Here is a 26,077-nt window from a genome sequence, read left to right as displayed (position 1 = left end):
TCAGGGAAGTCTATTGGAATAATAGCTATTACTTGGAGCTCATTAATATGTACCTAATAATTTTTAATTTGTATGTGTCAACTCAGGAGTGAATCACTTCATGCTAAAAGATGACATAGGTAAACACTAAAGTCTGTAACTGTTTACTTCAGTTAAACTTAGATACATGTGTTCTGAATAGTTTACTGAATACATAAAATTACTACCTTTCAACAGTACATGATAGCTTAATAATCACTAAAAATTTTTTAAATAATTAATATTACAATCACAGAATAGCCAAACAGAAGAACCTGTTCAATTTTCAAAGCTGAATTCTCTAGAATGACCATCAATGATTTTATTGTGAGGGGATGGGGGGGAACTACCTCAAAGACAAGATAATAACCACTACGATTTACTGTGATCCAGTTTAATTATTTATTATAATCTTGTCAATGCTGGATAGATTTCTGCAATTGATGGAAAGAAAAAATATATCTAGAAGTTTAAAAAAAATCATTGTGGCTTTGAAACAACCAATGTCTGCAATTTTAGAACCTTAAGAGCACATGCTGACAGGTTTCTGGTTGCCCAGGGATGGTAACTGTCACCTAGTAACCTACAGGGTTGCTTCAGCAACTAACTCCTTAGGGGAAAAGAGCAGTAAAGAATGTCCTCTGAGTCCCTGGAGGAAGTCAGGGAGCATGGGCTCCAGGACAACAGCATCAGAACCCCCGGCCATGTTTTGTAAGTAGAACTTTATATGACTAATATAATACAAGAGCTTCAGGAAAAAGGCTCAAGCCAGCGTTGAATTGACAATATCTATGGAGTACCCATAGGAATAGGAGATAATGTTTACCTCAATCACATTCTTAATAAGGCTGTGCACACATACACACACACACACACACGACTAATTACCTTCTTTGGCACAGCTTGGTTTCAACCCAAATATACAACCAAGTATTGTTGTTAACACACATACTGACAATACCTGTAGGGAGAAAAGAGAAAATTACATGGTTTCTTTTTTAAAAAATATTTTATTTTATTTTTTATTTTTAGAGATAGTGTCTTACTCTGTTACCCAAGCTAGGGTACAGTGGCATGATCATAGTTCACTGTAACCTCGAAATCCTGGCATCAAGGGATCCTCCTGCCTCAGCCTCCCAAAGTGGGGGGATTATAGGCAAGAGCCACTAGGCCTGGCCTTATATAGTTTTAAAATCCTTTTATTTCTCCAAATGTTTTATTGCTTTAAATGTTTCTAAACTTGTTGGTGCTGTTCTTTTTTCCAGTCTGGGGCTAGTCACGTAGATATGTTCACTTTTTGAAAATTCCAACTATACACTTGTGATTTGTATACATTTCTGTATTTTATACTTTAATAAAAAGTTTACTCAAATGTCAACCAACCATTCTATACCATCCAATGTTAATGTAATTAGAAACTCTCCTAGTTAGTATAAATGAATTAGTCATAAAAATTATAATTATTAAGGGAAAGAGAGAGAAAACTATTTATAGAGTCTGGATTTCATATGTATTAATCCATTAAAGGCAATATGTGGAATATTATATGCCTCTTTTAACAGTTCTACACAAACCCAAACCTAACATCCTCACATGTACTGTGGTACCTTGTGGGAATGAGCCCTGAAGAGGGTCAGCTGACAACCTCCTGGACCAAGTGTTACCACAAACTAGTTGTGTGATTTCAGGCAGGTCACTTAAGCTTTCTAGATACCAGTTTATTCATCTATAAAATTTAAGGGTTGGACTACGTGATCTCTAAACATCTTTCCAGTGCTAACACTTTGCCACTTTCCCATTCTCCACTCTTCTGGTCTTTGACATTTTAAAATAAGTGGACACACCCTACAACCCCTAAGAACCATGACAGAACTTCTATGAGTTAGAAGACAAAGGAGCGGAATAACCCACAAAACAATCCTCAATTTTTTTTAGTGGGACCAAGTTTCCTTGAAAGCTCCCTGGAATGTCAGATTACAGGGCACCTCAATAAAATATTAATTGAGTACCAATGATGCGCAAAGACTGTTATACACTGAAGGAAAAAATAAGAGATAGCTCAAGGGGTTTCTACTTGGGTAGGAGAAGTTAAAAACAGCACATCAGCGGCCCATATTTGGTAGGCCCTACAAACCGCCTGCAAAGTTCTACAGTTGTTTAAAGAAGGAGAAAGGTTGGGGTGGTTAGGGAGAGGGAGATCAGAAAGAGTTTCCTAGAGCAAGTTTTTGGCATGGCTCTGAATGGGGGGGAAATGATGGCGTGATGTTGCCAGGTGGAACTGGAGGAAGGAAAGAGAGGACAGAACACAGCAAACTTCTAGGAGAAAGGGCAGCATAAAGAAGGGTTCCAGGAAGGCAGGCACATGGAAGGTGGCAGATAAATAATGAACAGCCTATCTTAGCTGAAACCAAGAAAATGCAAACGGGAATGGACAATGGGTGGAGGTATGGAAAGATGGTGTAGTATTTCCGGAAAGCTAAGGTGAAGAGATAATAGAGACAGGAGGAATGGGTGAATAGGACCAAGTGGATGGTTGGTGGAGGCTTTTATAAGAATTCATTCCTTCAGATGAAGAGTATTGAGTACTGACTATGTACTGGACATTCAGTCATAAAACAGACATGACCTCTGCTCTCGAGGTGCCTACTGTCAAGTGACTGCAAAGACTTAAGAGGAAGTGAATGGTAAGGAAAGTGAGGCAGCAGGTCTTACTTACTTCAAAATAAAATGGATAAAAGAAAGGAAGAGTTTTTGCAAAGAAAGCAAAAGGTTAGCCTTCTTTAAGGATGCAAAAACATGTGTTTTTCTTTGTGTGTGTGTGTATATTCCTTAAAATAAGGAGGTATCAGAGGAAGAGCTTGAGCAAGTCAACAAGGGCAAATAAGCAGAACAAGGTATCAGAAGAGAATAGTAATGGATTTTCCTAAACTTCTGATGGTGGTGTAAACTGACACAACTGTATGGAAAGATAATCTCTAAAAATATCTATCAAAAACATCACAAACGGCCAGGCACTTTGAGAGGCTGAGGTGGGGGGATCACTTCAGGCCAGGAGTTCGAGACCAGCCTGGTCAACATGGTGAAACCCCATCTCTACTAAAAATACAAAAAATTAGCCCAGCATGGTGGTGCACGCCTATAATCCCTGCTGCTCGGGGGCGCTTAGACAGGAGAATCGCTTGAACCCGGGAGGTGGAGGTTGCAGTGAGCACAGATTGCACCACTGCACTCCAGCCTGGGCGACAGAGCAAGATGCTCAAAAAAAATTAAAAAAAAAAAAAAAAAAAACCAAAACAACAACAACAAAAACTGTTTTACTGTCAATTATAAATGTATAAGAAAATAAAATATAGTAAAACATCTATATTTAGTGTATTATAATTTAAAACATTAAAAACATGAAGAATTGGCCAGGCACGGTGGCTCATGCCTGTAATCCCAGCACTCTGGGAGGCCAAGGCAGGTGGATCACGAGCTCAGGAGTTAAAGACCAGCCTGGCCAAGATGGTGAAACCCCGTCTCTACCAAAAATACAAAAATTAGCCAGGTGCAGTGGTAGGCTCCTGTAATCCCAGCTACTTGGGAGGCTGAGGCGGAAGTTGCAGTGAGCCAAGATCGCGCCACTGCACTCCAGCCTGGGCGACAGAGTGAGACTCTGTCTCAAGGAAAAAAAAAAAAAAAAAAAAAACCATGAAGAATTGAAATTGTATTTATCTGTAAACTTACCTAGAATAGTCCAAACAGTACTTACCTTCTTCTCATCTATCACATAACTCACAATACAGAGTGAGAATATTTTCTATGCCTTGGAGAATTGTCATATTCCATATTCCTTTCTAAGTTTAGATCAGTTTCCAATGTTTTCACATAAGCTTTGCACCTTCAACATTATGAAATGTCTCCAAGAGGAAGTTTTGTGCCAGTGTCACTCCCTCTGGGATATCTTCATTCTTCTTCTCACAACCACTCTCCTCATTTGTGTCAAAAAATTCAGCTTCACTAGACTCCTCTGGCTTCATATCTGGAGTCTATTGCACCATGGCAGTGTTAGCATTCCCACGGTTAGCTGTTTCTTCCATAACTCCATTTACTTTGACTTCAATTTCACTTCCAGCATTATTACCTCCTTTCTTTTCTTTACTTTACTTTCATTCTTTATCAGTTCATTCACTTTTTCAATTATCCACTTTTTGAAAATGTCATATAGGTTTACCTCTGAGAGGCAAAGCAACAACACAACTACATGCTTTTGCTGTCTGTGCATGAACTGACTAAACGATGCCTATGGGCTAATCACTGGCAGATTTTGAAAGAAATGATGCAATTGGTCACTGACCATCACTTGCACTTGCTATTTGCACAGTGATTTGTGGACTGATGAGCTAGCAGCAAAGTTTGTACTTTACGCAATTACTCACAGTTAATATATCTTGGTAAATGAAATTTGAACTATGTTGTTGGGAGCTGGTTTTATTTAATTAAACTGTGGTAACTGAAATTTGTGCATGTCAGAGAATCATGCAAAGCTAGTACTAACTGTACTCTCACAAGTGGCCAAAATAGTTGTCCAAGGTGTTTATTTCAAAACTGTATTCATAAAACAAACGAACAAAAAAACAAGGAACAACCTAAGCTCATTTTAAGGAAGCTGGTTGAACAAGTCATATTTTACTTATACAATAAAATACTCTCAGAGGGTTAGGCTCAGAGATAGGCATGTCAGAAGGCTGAGAGGAAGATATACACACACACACACAAACACCACATACACACACAAAACAAACTAAGGTATAGCAATAGGAAGCTAGAAACAGCTGATGATGAACCTCTTCAATCTTCTTGGCCAAGTAAGAAGCATCTGGGTGGGAGTGTGGAAGGAATAGAGAGGGCTTAGGGCATCCCATGTGAAAGATGGCAACAAACCAGTGGTGACAACAAAGACTGTCAACGAGGGAAGAGTAAAAAGACCCTCCAGCTCTGGGAGCCCAGCTTAATCTGAAATCATGGAATATAACAAACTTGAATGACCTGAAATTCTAGGAGTGGAAGTGGGAAAATGGGGGGGAAAAAAAAAAGACGACATGCCCTGGGAGAGGGAAAGGTGGGGAAAACAGAATACAAAAGGGGATAAGAGAATTAAGGCATGGGTGGAATGGCTGAAAGGGGCAGGACAAATTGGATATGAGTATATGAGTAGAAGAACTAGATGGACAGGAAAACTACTATGGAAAGACTAGGTGGTAAGCAAGCATTTAAATGGTAATCATTGGTTTAAAATACACATGGTTTATATATAGCTCTTTATCCTCTTGTTAAGTAGCTGAAGACACATGCTGACTTTAAAAAATCACCTCTTCATTATTAAAAAGAAGTTCTTGATTTACCTTTTATAAGATGAGGCATAGCACAGAACTGAAACAAAAGTATGACAATAGAAATGATCATTTCTCATTGACAGTCACATCCATAAAAGATGAAATTTAGAATATCTACTACTTTGTTACAAAACACCTAATCAGAATGATTTTTAGTAGGAAATTCCCCTTCAACAATTTTCAGAGCTGTGAAACCTAATTTAGTTTGAATTTTCCTGTCAAAGCAGTTTAACTCATCAATATCATAATCTACCATCCATTTTAATCTCCATAACAATTTAGGTATTTTTCAAATTTTAATATTTTCTAAGAAACCATAGAAATACATCTTATCTTAGAAAACAAGAAACTGGGAGACAGAAAGTAAAAGCAAAGTTTTTGGAATATTTGGAGTTTCCTGCTTCTTTAGTTAACTAAATCATTAGTTCTTAGACATTTAGTGAGTCAAAAGAAATACTAAAAAAAAAATTTTTTTCCCTCACCAATTCCCTCAAATACAATGGCATTAATATCATGTGTATTATTCTTTCTGTATCAGGCATTCATTGAAATATGAGTGTCCACAATGTGCAGTCCCTGTACTAAAGACCAGAGATACAAAGAAAACAACTCCTACCCTTACAGAGAAACAAAGGAAGTTGGCCAGGGGAAGCATTAGAACGAATGATTGCAACGGACTTCAGTAGAAACATGTAAAAAATGCTAACATACTAACAACACAGTGGAGAGCAGAAAAGAAGAAAAGGGTTTCAAAAGGCTTTACAAAGAGAGATTTGGAGAAAAAGGGACCTCTCCCTCTGTCAGTAAACAAAGGTTTGAGTATCTGCAAGATGCAATGTATTTAGATTCTGTGGGGAAATACAAAAAATAATAATAATTTGCGGTGAAGTCCTAATGTCAGAGTTTATAAATCTAATAAAGGCAACAACAACTCTGGAATGATGCCATAGGCTGATGATAAAGATATGACATAGTTAGAAGCAACCTAAGAAATGACATAGTGGTGACCATATATACGCCATGGTGCTTCATGCAAAGCCACAGAGGTAGGGAAGACAACACCAGCCTGGGAAGGAGAAAATAACAACAGTCATGGCTGTCACTTCTCTAGTAATTCCTATGTGCCGGGCACTTTTCTAAGAGTTTTATATTAAATCATTTAATCCACACTATAACATCACAAGACAGATTATGATTAACACAGTTTAAGGAAGGTGAGCTACAGAGGTTAGTAACTTGCCAAGGACCGGGGGTTGATAAGCATCCACAGCAAGATTTGAACCTAGGCAGGCAGAGTGTAAAGGAGGCAGGTAGGAGTGGGAAGGGAAGGGGCTGGAGGGAAAAGGGAGGGAACAAATGGGTCCTGAGGCAGCCTGGGGGCGGTCAGTGGAGTGTGTTCAGGCGCTGAAATATGAAAGTGACAGGACTGGATTTAATAATCCCAGAACGATCCCTTGGGATCATTGTGGAAGGCTATGTTATGAGTCCGGTGGGAAATGAGGCCTTGGACTTGCTAGACCCTCCTCACCGAGGAGATGCTAGCACCATGTTTCTCTAGGTCTTCCCTCACCCCTAGTTACTGCAGCTCTTACCATGCTCCATAAGATTTGTCTGTCTCTGACTAGACTGTGAGTTCCCGAGAGGCATGGATTTATTTACTCAACCCTGTGTTTTCCACGTCTAGCATGGTGCCTTGCACAAAGTAAACATTCAACAAATAATTTCGTTTGCTGGAGGATGGGGATTCGATCCTATTGAGTAAATCCAGTGCCAAGAAACTTCTACAAGATATTCAAAGGGAGACTCAAAGACAACACATTCCTGAAGAACTTTGGAGCATTACAAAAGCTCAAAGCAGAAGTTAGAATCTCTTCTAAAAAAAGTTCCTAAGTCCACTCAAGCAGTTGTTCATGCATGCTTGGTCTCTTATGCACTCAGTATCATTTTAGTTACGCTAGATTTATCTGAAGAAGATCCTCTGAAACTGCAGTGAAACTTGATGTGAAGCCCTTTACATAACTAGTCACATGAAAATCAGGAAAAGGGACATCCAGCACTGAACAAGCACATCACATAGGGACAAATCTCACAATCTCTCAGTGAAACACTAAAACTGAAGAAATTGACACCTGCCTGGTAGAAAGAGCTTCAAGTTCAAAATGACTTTGGTTCAAATTCTACCTTTCAATTCATTATTCAGCATTGAACAAATATTTCTTGAGATCCTACTACATCTCAAGCACTGACCTAGTGCGGGAGAGACACCTGTGCACAAAACAACTGCAGTGGTCTCAGGCGGCTTGCATTCTTCTGACTTCTAGACAACCAGCAGCTGTGAAAGTAGGGAATGTTTCAAATCCTCACTAAGCCTCATTTTTAAATCTATGAAGTGGTGATAATACCCACCTCACAAAGTTGGCAGGAGCCTTTGGCGGAATGTACAAAACATGCCTAGATTGGTGACGAGGGCATAGGGTTACTGAATAAATGGTAGTTCCTACTAGAAGTATCCAATCACTGAAAGGACTGGGCCCACTACAGATTCTTCCAAAGGGATAGTACAACTTTACCAATGTTTGTCAACTGTACGACAGCCTAGTTCCTATTTTCTTAAATGCCATAAACCAGTGCATTAACATTTTTCCTTTTTTTGTTTTAGTTCTACAGTAATCTGTTTTCAACAGTAGCTGAAGACCATGCAGGAGCAAGGAATCTGAGAAGAAATACAACAAATTATTTTGCAGGAAATGATGGCACTAGACATTTTAGTTATAGGTATACAGTGGCCTTCCAGCCCATGCTACTGAAAAGGGAATCCATGTAAACACCAATTTGTATTAATATATTAGAGATTTCTACAGATTCATATCTATCTGCACTTTTAATATATTGCAGCCCTAGACTGATCCAAGCATTTTGGGTACAAGTAGCTGTGAAAAATCCTAAAACAAATGCCATAAAACATCTATATTATTTGCACTTCTGGGAGTTTATACTAAGGTTAAGAAAGTATGTACAAATATTTAGATGTAAATATATACATTACGGTACTATGTATAAGAAAAAATAGACATACACATAATGTCCAAGAGTAGGAAAATAGCTAAAGAAATATAGACCATCTATATAACTGTTATACAGCCATTAACAGTGATGATTTAGAAGAATATTTAATTGACATGGAAAAATGACACATTATTGGGCATAAAGAACAGATTATAAAACAGAATGGGTAATATGGTCCCAATTTTTGGTTATACATAAATCTACACTTGATGGATGGGCTTACAAGTTATTTTGTCATCTTCTTAGTGTTTATATTTATTTTCCAAAGTTTCTCCAATGGACCCATGTACTTTTGGAATCAGTACACAGGACAACCACAGGACTAATGTGGGTATTAGTGACCCAGAGTAAACTCTTCCTCATTCTGGCATTTTAGGGGTTCTCAGCAAAACAGTAAGCTCCTTCTCTGCCTATTTACCTTAAGCAAACTTCAATAAACAAATTCTGCCTGAATACTCAAAGCTCCATGAAATCTACCTAATCTCTCATCCTTAAATACAAATGAACCACCATGATTCACCAGTCATTGGAGGTAAGCCTAAGACAAAAGTCTAAGATCAACACAGAACGGTAAAGGGGAGAGGGGAATAGAAAAAAAAAATAGAAATAAAAAGACATCTTATTAAGTATATTCAATGGGATTCAAAAAGACATATACAAAACTTCACATCAAAGAGTCCTAATATCAAGTATCCAAAATAATAAATCATAGAAGAAGGCTCATACCGATTCACATCACTGCAAAATTCCAGGACAACGACAGTAAAAAGATCTTCAAGTGAAAGGCCATGCTAACTTCATAAACTAGGCTGTAAGGATGGTAAGATTAGAGTTCGTTTCTCCTTGGAGGTTTAGAAGAACTCAGTGGAGAACGTATCTGGGCCTAGAAAAATCTGTGTAAGAAGTTTATTAATTTGTGGTTCAATCTCTTCATGGGTTAGAGAATTACTTAGATTTTCTAATTGTTCTTGAGTCATTTTGATAAGTTGTATTTTTTCTTGTAATTTTTCATTTCACCTACCTTTTCAAACATATGGTTATAAAGTTGTTTATAATAACCCTTTGTTATACTTTCAATGCCTGCAGCATCTCTATTTGTGTTCTTTTTCATTCTTGATATGATTTGTACTGCCACCCTTTTTTTGTCTGTTTGTTTTTTTACTTAATCAGGCTAACCAGGAATAATCTTATCTTTTCTTTTGTATGCTTATTTTATTAATTTCTGGTCTTACTCTTATTTTTCTTTCCTTCCATATCTAGGCTTAATGTTCTGGGTTTCGGGGTTTTTTTTTCTTACTGTTAATATGGATGCTTAGATTATAGTTTTTCAGACTTTTCTTTTAATATTACTATTATTCTAACTTGTAAACCCCTTAAGACATCATTGTTTTATAAGTTCATTTAAACTTACCAAATATTTACCACTTTCTTTATGCATTTTTTCTTCTCAGCTTTCATCTGGAATCATCAGCCTAAAGTACATCTTTTAGATTCTTCCTGATAGCAGACTCTCTCAGTATTCGTTAGTCTGCACATGTCTTTGGTTTATTCTTGTTTTTGAAAGATATTTCTACTGGATATGCAAATTCCAGTTTGGCAATTATTTTCTTTTGGCACAGTGATGATATCATTACACTACCTTATGCTTTAATCATCACCACTGAGAATCCAGTCATCAGACTATCATCCTTTTGAAGTGAATCTGTCTTATTTTCTCTAATAGCTTTAAACTTTTTTATTTTCAACTTTGTGTTCTACAATGTTATTCTGTTGTCAACATATATTTATTTTATCTATTCTACTTAAGATTCAACAAGCTACCTGAATCTAAAGATTGGTGTCTTTCATGAGTTCTTGAATTATCATTTATTCAAATACTGTTCAAAATAAGAAATAAGGCAAGATAGATAATAGTAACAGAAAACAGTATATTATTTTTAAAAAGATCTAGAAAGTAAAAAAAATAAAATTTCTAGAAATGAAAAATAAAATGAATAAAATTAACTCAATGATTTAAGAGCAAAAGAGACATGGTAGAAGACACTAAAGATTAAATATTAATGCCTGCCTATGTGATGCCTGGGAACATCTACTATGATAATTGCCTTAGAGCAGAATGCCCTACATCCTCATAATTATGTCAGCTTGGCAATTATGGGAATAGTAATATTTATTATCTCATTAACAGGTTTCAAGATTCACAGAAATCATTATAGGAATATCTATCAACTTACAGCCGGCATAGGTTGAAAATGACAATGATAGAAGGAAGGGGAAGTAGTAAAGAAGTAATCGAAGAGTTATTTTATAAACTTTGGTTTGTTTGTTTGGTTGGCTGGTTGGGTTTTTGTTTTTTTTTTTTTTTTTTGAGACAGAGTCTCACACTGTCACCCAGGCTGGAGTACAGTGATGAGAGCTCACTGCAACCTCCGCCTCCCAGGTTCAAACGATTCTCCTGTTTCAGCCTCCCGAGTGGCTGGGACTACAGGCATGCACCACCACACCCAGCTAAGTTTTGTATTTTTAGTAGAGACGGGGTTTCACCATGTTGGCCAGGATGGTCTCAAACTCCTGACCTCAGGCGATCTGCCCGCCTTGGCCTCCCAAAGTGCTGGGATTACAGGCATGAGCCACCATGTCTGGCCTTTATAAACTTTTAAGTAATTTATCAAACTACACACACATACACACACACAATGACAACAGGAACCCCAAATAAGCTAGAAAACTCACTCTTGTTCTTGGTGGACAAGGTCATTTATTACCAAACCACTGCTTGTAAAGATTGACAAGAAGCAATCAGTAGGCTAATGGCAACGTAACAGAGGGGAACCCTACTGGTTTCCTTTGCCTCTGCACAGATCCACACATAAGGTAGTACTTGTCACTACCTGCTCAAGCCCAGCTGCTAAAGCACATCTAGGACCTCTCTGCATGAGCTCTAAGCAAGCTAAGATCACAAGCACTTTCCCTAAAAAGGGATTCCTGCTTCTATGGATAAAAACAATCTCTGCCCTATGGATGCCAGTACCGCACTTTCCATAAACATAAAAGGAAGAATATTGGCTTTAAAATGAGTAATGTTAAGACAGGAGTCCACAAAAACATGCTTCAAAGACTTATCACAGCAATTTTGTTTGACTTTCCAAGAATCCACCATCAACCCGTTTTTTTACAATAATGATTAATGAAATTGCTGGACATATGCCAACATGTCAAACAGTACTTGCTTCTAATTTGTGTCAGTGTCATGAATCTCGTGCATTTAAAAAAACGCCAAGTTCTTCTATTATTTGGTAAGTGGGGAAAATCAGTAGCAGGCTGAGTTTAATAGATTTTATCTAAGTGGATTCTAATTGTGAATAAAGAGAACAATAAGATTTTGTCTAAGTGGATGCTAATTGTGAATAAAGAGAACAGTATTCATTAAAACACACACACACACACACACACACACACTCGGCTGGGTGTGGTGACTCATACCTGTAATCCCAGCACTTTGGGAGGCTGAGGCGGGCAGATCACCTGAGGTCAGGAGTTCAAGACCAGCCTGACCAACATGGTGAAACCCTGTCTCTACTAAAAATACAAAAAATTAGCCAGGCATGGCAGTGGGTGCCTGTAATCCCAGCTACTAGGAAGGCTGAGGCAGGAGAATCGCTTGAACCCAGGAGGCAGAGGTTGCAGTAAACTGAGATCACTCCATTGCACTCCAGCCTGGGCAGCAAGAACAAAACTCCATCTCAAAAAAAAAAAAAAGAAAACCACACACTCTTTTTGGGGATCTTTTGTGCTTTCTGTCGCATCTTTCTTTTAAAAGAACAGAAGACAAGAGAAATAAAGTCAGAGAAGGTTGAGAAGTTTTACGATTACGACACGAAATGGAAATCCTTAAGTGGTCCCCATATGTCACTTAGGGGATCTGGGCCTTTAACCTTTCTTTAAATGAAAAATTAAGATAATCACAAGTATATTTTTTTAACTTTCAAGTATGATATGATGTACATGAAAGAGAACACAATCCCCTAAATCTAATACAATGTTAGGAGTCACTGGTAATAGAAAATTGCAGCTCAAAACAATTACTTTAAATGATGAGAACACATGGACACATGAGGGGGGAACAACACACACTGGGCCTGTCAGGGGTGCAGGGAGGGAAAGCATCAGGAAGAATAGCTAATGGATGCTGGGCTTAATACCTGGGTGATGGGATGATCTGTACGGGAAACCACCATGGCACATGTTCACCTATGAAACAAACCTGCACATTCTGCACATGTACCACTGAATTTAAAATAGAAGTTGAAGAAAAAAATAATAAAAATAAAAATAAACAATTATTTTAGATAAACATAGTATAGATTTGGTTGGACTAGTATCTTGGGAAAATAAAACTATCAGATTCTTCTCTAAACTAAAATTAGTAATCCAGAAAAAGATATTTTAGTACCTCTGGTATTTAAGCAAATAATCATTACATCATTTCTCTTTTTAATTAATTATCCTGATAAATAAGCATTTGAAGAACAGACTCAAAGAAAACTCCTATCAGTAACTCATGGGAGCTGGTAATGACAATTGACAAAATAATTTTTTTAGAAGGAAAGGTTAAAATGAAACATCACATTAAAAGACTGGCTTAAGAAAGCAGGAATGATTCATATTTTACCACTTAAACTGTAAGTAAATTACACATTAAAATTCCAGCCATATTCAATTAACAATATAAGTTTGGTGAAATTGTGACCATAATCACAAAGAGACCAGTAACTCTCAATGGTTTCATATCTGAATTAAGACATGTATTACTTTTGGAGCTTTGTGATCTTGAGAAAGTTACATTATTTATGTCCCTTTATCAATAAAAAAAAAGAGTTGGACTAAATATTTTCTATGGTCCCTAATAAATGTAAAATGTCTACAAATTTACTTCTCTCTGGAAACTAATCATACCTTTATTTGAATAACCCCTGACCCTACATCCTGTACCCTCTTCTCTTAAAGACTATTACCTCAGCTGGGCGCGGTGGCTCACGCCTGTAATCCCAGCTCTTTGGGAGGCCAAGGAAGGCAGATCACGAAGTCAGGAGTTCGAGATCAGCCTGGCCAACATGGTGAAACCCCGTCTCTACTAAAATGGTGAAACCCCGTCTCTACTAAAAATACAAAAAAAAAATTAGCCGGGCGTAGTGGCACACACCTGTAATCCTAGCAACTCAGGGGCCTAAGGCAGGATTACTGCTTGAACCCAGGAGGCGGAGGTTGCAATGGGCTGAGATCATGCCACTGCACTCCAGCGTGGGCGACAGAGTGAGACTCCATCTCAGAAAAAAAAAAAAAAAAAAAAAAAAAAAAAGACTATTACCTCAAAAATGTACATGCATAAGATTCTTGGTTGAACACCGGCTATTAGAATGAGAAGCTTGTCTTGAGATGCTCCTGAAACACCAGCCCAGGAGGCTTACTTCCCCAGGCAAAGCAGAAAAGGGGCCAGAAACTCACCTGCAGCAGGCCCTTTATATTTGAAATCTTTCCTGGGTTTCTGCAAGCCCTCCAGACAGCTGATATTTCTAGGGCAATTATTCTCCTCTTCTATCATGCTCATTCATTTTTGTTTCAATAAGTACCAAACATTTTCGAAGAAAAAGATAAAATTTAACCAGCACCTATAACTTCTGCCTCAGTGGGCAAATCACTTCTTTACTAAGATCTCACCAAATGCTTTCACAGGTCGATTCTCTCTGAAGTTAAAGGTCAAAGAATAAAACATCCATCTCATAGTATAAAGTAATGGTTTCATTGAGCTTTCATGTTCACCTTCACTCCATGACTTGTAGACCGTCATTGTATCTTGAGACACAAGCATTTCATCAATAAGGAGAGTGACAGAAAACACCTCAACTGCACAGCAGAATCACTCTTTAAAAGGCTAAAGGGTCCCTCCTCAGATACAGCCTCCAGCCACTGGAACTTCTATTTAGATTCACAGACAGTTAACCCCCAGAAGTAATCATAGAATTATTAAATATCCACTCCTCTGTTCTTGGTCTGATGGTTTTAACTGTCTCCTGTCTTCAGTAGGACTGTCACTGTCGCAAAATGCTGTTTTTGTGGTCTTTCTTTATCTATTGTACTGATTTACTTCAGCATCTTAAGAAAAGCAATCTATTGAGAAAAAAGATCTTGAAGTGCTTAGTAAACAAAATTTCTCTCTCTTTCCTGATAACAAAATACAATGGCAAATGGAGCAAATGTTTAAAGGTATAAAATAAAATCACCAGAAGAAAAGATGAGCAAATATTTTTAAAATTTTGCTTTACAAGTATGACACAAAATCCAAAAATGATAATGGAAAAGTTGATACATTTGAGTTCATAAAAATTGGAAATTCCTGTAAAGCCAAAAAAAACAAAAATCCACCACATTGGGATGCGGGAACAAGGAGAAGACATTTTTGGTATATGACAATAGATAATAGGGTATAAAAATCAAGTAGAAAAAAAAATCCAATTTTTAAAAATACCAAAAGTAATAAACCAACTATTTAAAGAAAATGGCTAATAAAAATATAAAACATTCATTTTCATTAAAAAAAAATCAAAGAACTACAAATCAATGAGTCCCTTTCCTACCCAACAAAACGAACAAACATAAAAAGACTGATAATCACAAGCTCTGACAAGCACATGAGGAGAAATAGATTCTTTCACACTGTCTTCACAGAAGTGTAAGTTCCTTTCTAAAAGGTCATTTCAATGAATCTACCTAAATTCAAAGTGTGCATATTTACCACTCTTGCAATTCCATTTCTATTGTCTGCTAGAAATATTCACACAAGCACACAAAGATATGCACACAGAGATATTTATTGTAGCAGTGTTTGGAATCGCAAAAACTTGCAAATAACCTAAATTTCTGTTTATAAATCATGGAGCAAATATAATTTGGTAAATCCAAACAACATAAAATACTATCCAATTATTTTAAACTTATGTAGACCCATCACTGGAATACTTGCTCTTAAAGCCTTCAGCCTCCATGTAAGCAGTTACCCTTACACGGAGGCCACCATGCTACGAGGAATCCCAACCATTCCGTGCACAGAGACCACATGGGGAGGCCCTAAGACTGCATGAAGAGACAGAAAGATGCCTGGCCAGCCCCTAAATGCCCCAGCCCTTGCTGTTCCAACTCTAAGTCACCATCTAACTGCAGCTGCATGAAAGACCCTGATTCACACAGGTCCAGTCAAGCCTTTTGTGGACTCCTGACACACCAAAAACTATGAGAGATTTTTGAGTTTACAGAGCTGATGACCAGGTGCTGAACAGAGATGAATTTATCAAGTTGGTCACACAAACCAAGATGGCTCCCTGCCCACCTGAGGAAGCATGCTTGCCTTTCTCCTTCTCCCAGATCTTATGCCTAAATCATTCCCAAGGTAAAGTGCACATCTGGCCAGCTTCATTCTGAGGGAATAACCTGGTTATTTATCACTTCATTGGAGAAAGGGAGATGTCTGAAAACTAATCCACACATATAGTGCAATGGAGGCATGGGTGGTGTGATGCCCACCTTTGGGAAATGCACAGAGTTCAGGCACAAAGGTTTATGTAAGTCCACTCCTAATTTGCAGGGTGGAGAAACTGACTTTTGATTATACACACTAGTTTTATGGTTATATAATATTAAGAAATCTGTAAGGAAAAAAAAAAACAAGTCAAGAGAACCTAAAAGCCTGGAACATCCTGTAGGGCCAGAAAGTAAGGAAGTGCTAAACACTTACAAACACACACACGTCAAAGGGTCACAGAAATTAACTGCCAAGTGGCCATGGCTGGAACAAGTTAAGCAAAAACATGAAAAACAGAGTACTGGGTTATAATTCAAAGTATAAAATAGACATTAATGACTCCATACTGAAAAAGACTGAATAAATAAATATAAGGGGGAGAACAAATTTCCAATTCAGAAGAATTCCAAATAATTTATGCAGATACTCCACCATCAAGGAGGTGGAATGTAACTCTCTACCAAAGGTACAGTATGGAAAGGGACAAAAAAGAGTATCTTTACAGCAAAGAAACCTGAAAAAGACTACCTCAGCCGGGTAGTCAAGGTTAACATCATCAATGACAAGACCTATTAATAGCATTAATAGCAGATACTCTTGAAATGATGAGTTAAGAATGGCACTTTATCATCTGTCATGTGCTTCCCAAAAATACGTCAGTCAAGTATAATCATGAGAAAAACATTAGACAAATCCCAGTTGAAGGACATTCCACAAAATACATGACTCATACTCTTTAAAACTGTCAAGGTCATCAAAAACAAGGAAAGTCTGAGACGCTTCTCCAAGAAAAGCCTAAGGAGGCCTGACAACTCAGTGTAATGTGGTATTCCTGGATGGGGTACTGGAACAAAAAAACAAAAAAAGACATTAGGGAAAAAACAAGTAATTCTGAATAAAGTATGGACTTTAGTTAATAATCATGTTTCACTGTTGATTCATGAGCTGTAACAAATGGACCTTACTAATGTAAGATGTTAATGACAGAAGAATTGGGCGTGGAGTATATGGAACTCTGCACAAGCTTCACAGCTTTTCTGTAAATCTAGAACTATTCTCAAACAGTATGTTTATTGAAAGGAAAAAGAAAAAAGAGAAAAGAGAAACAGGCATGAATCCATATTATTCTACCAAAAAAATTCCATTTCATTTTTTAAAATTTTTGATCTATTTTCTTTTCTTTCTTTTTTTTTTTTTTTTTATTGAGAGATGGGCTGTCACACTGTTGCCCAGGCTGGAGTGCAGTGGCATGATCTTGGCTCACTGCAACCTCCACCTCCCAGGCTCAAGTGATCCTCCCATCTCAGCCTCTCGAGTAGCTGGGACTACAGGTACATGCCACTATGCCCAGCTAATTTTCCATATTTTTGGTAGAGACAGTGGTTTCATCATGTTGCCACAGCTGGTCTTGAACTCCTGAGCTCAAGCAATCCACCCACCTCGGCCTTCCAGAATGCTGGGATTACAGGCGTGAGCCACCCAGCCTGGCCCTATTTTTTTTATTATTGTTTTAAATGCATTTACACACCCAAACCCATATACATATATAACTGAGAAATGATTCTATATACAATTTTTGTTTCATCTTTTTGCATGTAATACTATTTTGTAAACATTTTCTTATCTTATCAATAAATCTTTTAAAATATACATATTTTAATTTAGGTAGATCTACAGGCTGGGACATGGAAATATGTAAATCATAAACAGAATTAAGTTAAAAAGGCAAACTGAACTTTCACTTTTTACATTTCATCAATGTATGATTTTTTTAAATCAACAATGTGCAGACAGTGCTTTCACATCCTTTCCCTGCCTGTGATGGGCACTGTGGTCAGATGCCTGGACTCCCCTTCAGAGATAAAGGCACCACTGTCCTCCAGCTGCTGGGAGTGGTCACCTATAGGGAGTGTCTCAGCTAAAGACAGCCGCTTTGCCCAAAGTCTCTCCTCCTTCCTGGGGCAGGTTGCCCCCTCCTGGACCACTCTAGAGGGTCTCACACTAGTTTAAGAAGGTCCGTAGAGTGGGCATAGCCTCCAATGAGCATCACATCCACTGAGCATTGCAGCTCAACTTCACCCTCTGCACAGCCCTACTTTCTTGCCTTGCCTTCCACAGGTGCACAGCCTCCAATGAGCATCACACCCAATGAGCACTGCAGCTTACATTCATCCTCTGTATGACCCCAATTCCTTGTCTTGCCTTCCACAGGTGCTGATCTCAAGAACATACTCTAATGAAATCCCAGGCATGCTCATTTCCATCTAATAGTCTGTTTCCCAAGAAACCCAAGTTGTGTTACTGCCTTTTCTTTTGATCCGCCAACTCAGAGAAATAACTTTGACTACTACATTTCCCAGACTCCCAGACTCCAAGCATCAGACCAGGAGAGGCCAACAGGAAAGAGAACATTGGAGGGTGGAAGGAAAGGAGAAATCAGAATGTATCTACCTTGTCCTCCCTGCTCCGGGTGGGACCCCTGCAGTGGCTGCATCTGCCCAGGGTCCCAGCTGCTACAGCGAAGCCCTAGCTCCCAAGCTCTGGTTTCATCACCTTTTTCTTTTGCCCTTCCTGCTCTCCAGGTGGTAGCGGCTTCCTTCTGTTACTCTTCTCAGGGTTGCCTAAGAGTACTACCATTCCCTGTTTGACCGTTAGCTCTTCTAACACTTTTGATATTTGTTTCCTATATTAAATTCTTTTGATTAAGTTACTGAGTATGAGCTTTGTTTTTCTAATTGGACTCAAACAGTAAATAATCAGATCAAGACAGATAAATACATGGATGGATGGATAGAGAGACAGACAGACAGACATCCCAAGGCACAATCTAAACTAAATTTAATATAGGCAAAGAACTCTCCATTTTGAGGGTTATCTTGTTTTCTAATTCTCAAATCCCTTTGATGCAAAAACATATTTTAATTAGATCTTTCTTCAGTTGGTTTAAAAAAAGAAAAGAAAAATTGTCCCCCAATCATGAAAATAGTTGGTCTCTTTTGCAGCAACTATCAAGAAAGATATGTCGTTAAATAAAAATAGTATTAAATTACTTTAGAAAAGAATTGTAAAGTTTAGTTCAGCTCATAAGATAGGAAAGGGAGGAAAGTAGTTTTATTAATGGTGCAGAACAGCTCTTTCTGCCCTCAGGCAGAGGACCCAACAGATGGACTGCAAGGAAAAGCCTCATGAATCTTATCCAAAAAACATAGTTTTTCCTGCCTAGGCAAGTATCTTGCCTATGCAGATAGTGGGTCAGAGATGAAAAACAAAGGGTGGAAAGAACATAATGTGCAGTTAAGTTTCTGTCATTTATTTGCTGTTTTTTTCTGAAATAATTTTTGGAACATACTCATTCGGGCACCTTGTGTTTATCCTTGAAAGATGGGCTCAGTAGAAACAAACAAAAAGACAACTAAACAGAGGATTTCTAGTAATTCTTCCTGCGGACAGGAAATGGGAGATATAAACCACCACTTAATTTCTGTAAAGGCCTAGTATTTTATTCAATCACAATCACAGTGACAACTTAAAGACAGAATTTTAAAATTGGTAATGGAGGGGAATGTGTGGGCCTGGGGCCCGGGGCCCGGGGCTGGAGTCACACAGGACTCCGGTTTGTTTTCCAGCTGCCTGCTGGACCTCACTACCTGGATGGCCCACAGGTACTGAAACCCCCGTGTTTTCAATACCACACTCATTAGCCTCATCCATCATTGACCCTGTGGCCAAAGACAGGAAATTTTTCAATTTGAGACTAATTGCAGGGTTCCAGTTGGCCAGCATTCATAGGAATGAAGACAAACACAGAGATGGTATGTCTAAGAAACTTCAAAAGGTATAGATCACCTGATTGAAGCATTTCTGATTTATTTAATATTTTTTCATTATATTTCTGTCCTCCTACAAGGGAAAGTCATGATTACACTAACCGAGCTAAAATGTTTACTAGCAGACACCCAGTCATCTTATCACATCTTAAAATCATGGTAGGATGTCTTCTGGTATTACATCATGCTGATCATGTGGACATGCTGGCTGGAGCTCTCCAGCTGACACAGAGCAGGGTTCTGTGCTGTCTTCATACAAAGTGGAATTTGACAGTCATTGCACCATGCCTTGGAACATCTTGAAAGCCAGCATAAACACATCCTCTAATCCCGGGACATCACTTTCCGATCCCACTCGGAATCCAGAACGACCTCCACTGACAGCAGTACTCCTACATCAATGCTGTCTGTTACGAGAAACAGCTCCATTGGTTTGCAACGTTCTTCCCCTACCTGGTGCTCTTGCACACACTGTTCTTTGCAGCCTGCAGCAACTTATGGCTTCACTACCCCAGGTACCAGCTCCAAGCTTGAGTATTTTGTGGCCATCCTTTACAAGTGCTTCGATTCTCCATGGACCACCTGCACCCTGTCAGAAACAGTGGCCGAGCAGTCAGTGAGGCCTCTGAAACTCTCCGAGTCCAAGATTTTGCTTTCGTCCTCAGGGTGTTCAACTGACATAGATTACAGAAAGCAGTCATTGCCCCACCTGCAGCCGGGTTTGGAGTCAGCTGGTATAGAAAGCCCAACTTCCAGTGGCCTGGACAAGAAGGAGGGGCAAGAGGCCACAGCCATCTTTGAAAAAGTGAGAAGATTCCGCATGCACGTGGAGCAGAAGGACATCATTTATAGTGTGTATCTGAAGCAGATAATAGTCAAAGTCATTTTGTGCTCATCATAACTTATGTTCCATATTTTTTAACCTACATCACTCTTTAAATTGACTATTCAGTTGACACGTAGGCTTTTACAGGATATAAGCCTACCAGTGTGTCTATTCCTTCCCAGAAATCTTGAAGTTTCTGGCTTCATTTTATACCATTTTGGATATACTCTACAGTCTGACCTCCTCCTACAGGCTGTGGTGGATGCTGAGGAGATCCCTGAAGCAATATTCCTTTGAGGTGTTAAGAGAAAAAAGCAACTATAGTGACATCCCTGATGTCAAGAATGACTTTGCCTTCATCCTTCATCTGGCTAATCAGTATGATCCTTTTTATTCCAGACGCTTCTCCATATTCCTATCAGAGGTCAGTGAGAACAAACTGAAACAGATCAACCTCAGTAACGAATGGACAGTTGAGAAACTGAAAAACATTAGCTTGTGGAAAATGTCCAAGACAAGATAGAACTACATCTTTTTATGCTCAACAGTCTTCCAGACAAATGTCTTTGAGTTCACCGAAATGGAGGTGCTAAGCCTGGAGCAGACCCTGGAGGTGAAGCTGCCGTCTGCCGTCTCACAGCTGGTCAACCTCAAAGATGTGGACCATTCATCTCTGCTAGTAGAGCATCCTGCACTGGCTTTTTGGAGCAGAATTTTAAAATCCTCTGCCTGAAGCATCCTGAAACGGGAAAAATCCCATGCTGGGTATTTCACCTGAAGAATCTGAAGGAACCTTATCTTTCCCCTATGTGAGAAACTTTTCTGTCCCACACAGGGAGGCTGTGTTCTCCCTCAACAGTTCAGTACTGTGCAGTTAGACGGCTTTCAGGACTTAAAATATCCAAGGACCCTCTACTTGCAGAGCAGCCTCTCCCAGATCCCACAAGTCATTGCAGACCTCTTGCCTTCACTGAAGAATTGTCCCTTGATAATGAGGGAAGCAAACTGGCTGTGCTGAACAACTTGAAAATGATGGTCAATAAGAAAAGCCTAGAACTGATCAGCTGTGACCTGGAATGCATTCCATACTCCATTTTCAGCCTGAATAATTGGCATGAGTTAGACCTAAAGGAAAATAACCTTAAAACTGTGGAAGAGATCATTGGCTGTCAGCATCTTCAGAATCTTTCCTGCTTAAAGTTATGGCACAATAACATTACTTAACATTCCTGGATAAACTGGGGCATTATCTAACCTAGAGCAGCTCTTTTGGGGTCCTATTAATATTGAGAATCTGCCCTTGCAGCTTTTCCTATGCAGCAAACTACATTATTTGAATCTAAGCTATAACCACTTGACCTTCATTCCAGAAGAAATCCAGTATCTGAGTAATTTGCAGTACTGTGCTGTGACCACCAACAACAGCGAGATGCTACCAGATGGGCTGTTTCAGTGCAAAAAGCTGCAATGTTTACCTTTGGGGAAAAGTAGCTTGATGAATTTGTACCCTCATGTGGGTCAGCTGTCAAACCTTACTCATCTGGAGTTCATTGGAAATTACCTGGAAACACTTCCTCCTGAACTGGAAGGATATCAGTCCCTAAAACAGAGCTGTCTGATTGTTGAAGAGAATTTGCTCAATACTCTTCCTCTTCCTGTAACAGAATATTTACAGACGTGCTTAGACAAATGTTGACCTAATGAAGAGACCCATGTTTCAAAATCATTTTTAAAAGTATACTCCAGGGTTTTAAATAAGAAGTAAAATTTTCTAAGTTAATAAAGATGAAAAATGGGTGACTATTATGAAAAAAATTAGTAATTAATATATGAGCTTATAATTAGAAAGGGAACACAATTTTAGAAATGTGTCACCTCTTCATGTATATATTTGGGCTTAAATCAACTTAATCATATTCAATAATCATTTGGATAAGGAATCTTAAAATAATATTTATGAGAACATTGATATCTTAACCCTTTTAATTTGTCTTCTAGTAAATGTTTCTTGAACAAGTACTATGTACATTTTCATCATTGTTAATTGGAGAACTATCAAGGTATTTTTTAAAAACTATAATATCACAATTTTTACATGCTATCCAAGAGAAGTTTTTAAGATGTTAAAAATGTTCCACAGATCTGTACTGTCAATATGAAAGTGACTAGCCGTGTGCCATTGCATAGCACTACGGATGTGGCAAGAGTGATTGAGGAAATAAACTTTTTGCTTCATTAAAGTTTAATTAAATGAAATTTTAATTTAAATAGCCACATGTAGCTAGTGGTTATCATCTTGGAGTGAACACATCTACGGACCCAAAATCTAGCAGGAATAAAAAAAGTTACGAAGTGGTCAATTAACAACAACAACAACAAAAAGACTGTGCTCTTTTATTTTCAGGCTCCCTTTGATTTGTTAGTGCCACTAAAGCTATTATAGTTTTCAGGGTCCCGTTGATTTGTTTGTGCCACTAAAGCTATTATAAAATGACTTTTCCAAAAGTAAATCAGACCTTGTCACTAAGAACAAAAATAAAAAAGAAACCAAACAGAAAAATATTTCAGTGATTTCCAATTGCTTTCAATTGCTTTTGTTTTTTTTTTTTTTTTTTTGAGACACAGTCTCGCTCTGTCACCCAGGCTGGAGTGCAGTGGCGCCATCTCGGCTCACTGCAACCTCCACCTCCCGGGTTCAAGCAATTCTGGTGCCTCAGCCTCCCGAGTAGCTGGGATTACAGGTGTGTGCCACGACGACAGGCTAATTTTTGTATTTTTGGTAGACATGGGGTTTCACCATGTTGCCCAGGCTGGTCTTGAACTCTTGGCTCAAGTGATCTGCCGGCCTCAGCCTCCCAAAGTGCTGGGATTACAGGCGTGAGCCACTGCACCCGGCCTCCAATTGCTCTTAAAACAAAAACCGGCTGGGCACGGTGGCTCATACTTGTAATCCCAGCACTTTGGGAGGCCGAGGTGGGTGAATCATGAGGTCTGGAGTTTGAGACCACTCTGGCCAACACAGTGAAACCCCGTCTCTACTAAAAATACAAAAAATTAGCTGGGCATGGTGACGAGCACCTATAATCCCAGCTACTCGGGAGGCTGAGGCAGGAGAATCGCTTGAACCTGGGAGGCAGAGGTTGCAGTGAGCCGAGATGGCGCCACTGCACTACAGCCTGGATGACAGAGAGAGACTCCGTCTCAAACAACAACAACAACAACAACAACAACAACAACAACAACAACAACAAATCCTGCCTGGAGATGGCTCTGGCAACATTTCCCACCTCATCCCCATTACACTCCACTCAGCGCTGCACACCAGCCATCCTGGCCTCCTCCAAGCTCTGGGATGGGACATGTCGTCTCTTCTCCCAGGGCCTTTCCCCTGCTGCTGCCTTTTCTCATAATCCTCTTCTGCTCGCCTGTCACTTCCTAAGAAATGCCTTCTCAGACCTCCTGGACAAGGCTAATTCCCCCTCGCTATGTACACAGCTTCTGGGCTGCACTTATTTCAGCTGCAACTTGAGATATTCTTGTGTAATTCTTCGATAAATATCTGGTCCCCTCAGATAAAACCCAAAAAACAGACAGTAAGTAAACTTTCCCTTTGACCATTTAGCCCCCAGCCTCTTGCACCAGACTGCCCACACAGTAAAAACTCTACATATTTGTTAAATAAGTTACAAACCATAGCAATAACAATATTGAACCCTGATCTAGCATCTACTATCAGGCACTCTTCTCATTAGTTTATAAATATGAATCCATCTAACCCTCAAAACAAACCTATGAGGTACTACTACTATTATCCCCATTTAATAGGCAAGGAAGCTATGACACAGAGAAGTTAAGGGACCTGCCCAAAGACCCAAAGCAATTATTGGCAGAGATGCGATTTACACTCCAGCACTCTGGCTCCAGGGTCTGGCCCTTACTCACTAAGCTCTATGGCCTCAACAGGATTCAGTAGCAATTGAGTGGTTCTGGGACAGGGAGATGGGGCCAAAGAGCATCTAAAGAATGTTTCATTTGAGAGGACACATTGAGTTGGGTCTTGGTGGGTGCCTGATGTTGGGTGAGAAAAGGAGAGGTTAAAAAAATCATGGTGGGGTAGAAAACAGATATAATCTGTACAAAGTGTATTTGGAGAACTGTACAAGGCTGAGCTGAATGTCATAGAAGGCGTGCTTCAGAGGTGTGGAATGCTGAAGAGAGATATGCATCTTCAGTCCTTTTTTGACTCTCTAAATGGGCAAAGTGCCATCACAGCAGCAGTTGACTGAAACATATCTGAGCCCTACAATCTCCTAAATACAAAGTATGCACATAATATTGCATGTACTATACATCATATAGGATACTGAGTCCCACTGAGGTATGGGAGTTAGGCCAGACACTCCCAAGCCAACAGATTTGCTCCCTCCTACCTCACAGAACTGTACCCATTAAAGGAGATAAGTCTTTAGCATAGGGCCGGACAAATAGTAAACACAAATAGGTATGTATGTATTTAACAAACACACATAGCACTTACTACCAGCAAGGGTCTACTCTAAGTGGTTGACAAATATTAACTCATAAATGACTGAACACATATGTCACAGACTTTCAGCACTGCTACGAATGGATGAAACTATTCATGGTGAGCCCTACAGTGATTAACGTCTACTGTTACCCCGCGTGTGGGAAATAAAAACTAGTCTCGGCTTAGGAGTATATATTTTCTCATTGTGTGCTGTGGCAGTCCCGGAAAAATTCTGAGCAGAAACATAATGCAGAGAAGCTATTATTTTAGAAAAACTAGTAATTTAACCATGAAAAAGAGACATAAGCAATAGAGATGGAGCTGAGGAATGAATAAAACAGAAAACAAACATGTACCAAAAAGCTGGAAATTCTTGGGGACTGAGAATGTCTAAAGTATGCATAGAAATAGTTTCAAAGATTACCTATTGAATTGAGGATACTAAAAAGTCTCAAAATCCTACTTATGAAAAGTACATTAGAAAGCTGTCTATCAATGGTAAACTTTCATAATGGAATATAAATGAAAAAAGGCAACAGAATAATACACACAAAGTGATCTCATCTTTGTTTTTTTTTTAAAAAAGTGATATGTACACATAGAAAAGTCCTGGAGGGGAAAAAACCCAAGAGCAATTTTCATTTTCTTCTTTATACTTCTTTATATTTTCTGAATTTTTTGCAATAGATAGTATTTTTATAGCAATGGGGAAAATATTATAAGCTCTCAAAACAAATATTTTGGAACTAGAAGGAACCCATCTAATCCAACTCCTCATATTACGGTTAAGGAAACTGAAAGTCAAAGAAAGAAAGTAATTGTTCAAAGGTCACATAGCAAATGATTCCTGTGATTCCAGTT

The 26,077-nt window shown here is 38.8% G+C and overlaps 1 protein-coding gene and 1 pseudogene across 2 annotated transcripts in view; one reads left to right on the top strand and one right to left on the bottom strand.

Annotated features, from left to right (window-relative positions):
• The window catches only part of ENPP1 (ectonucleotide pyrophosphatase/phosphodiesterase 1), an 84,945-nt gene that overhangs the window by 44,658 nt on the left and 14,210 nt on the right, over positions 1 to 26,077 (bottom strand). For both annotated transcript variants that reach the window (XR_010158200.1, XM_016956309.3), the window contains exon 2: positions 907 to 979. Coding sequence is in view for 1 of the 2 variants with exons in the window: in XM_016956309.3 (XP_016811798.2) it covers positions 907 to 979 (73 nt within the window). In the remaining variant the exon portion in view is untranslated. The remainder of the gene's footprint in view (positions 1 to 906; positions 980 to 26,077) is intronic.
• On the top strand, positions 19,951 to 22,396 carry LOC101056825 (volume-regulated anion channel subunit LRRC8B-like; annotated as a pseudogene).

This window comes from Pan troglodytes, chromosome 5 (assembly GCF_028858775.2).
Source record: "Pan troglodytes isolate AG18354 chromosome 5, NHGRI_mPanTro3-v2.0_pri, whole genome shotgun sequence".
NCBI lineage: Eukaryota > Metazoa > Chordata > Mammalia > Primates > Hominidae > Pan > Pan troglodytes.
The sequence above is the reverse complement of the archived record's forward strand: the minus strand, read 5'-3'. Positions and strand labels throughout refer to the sequence as shown.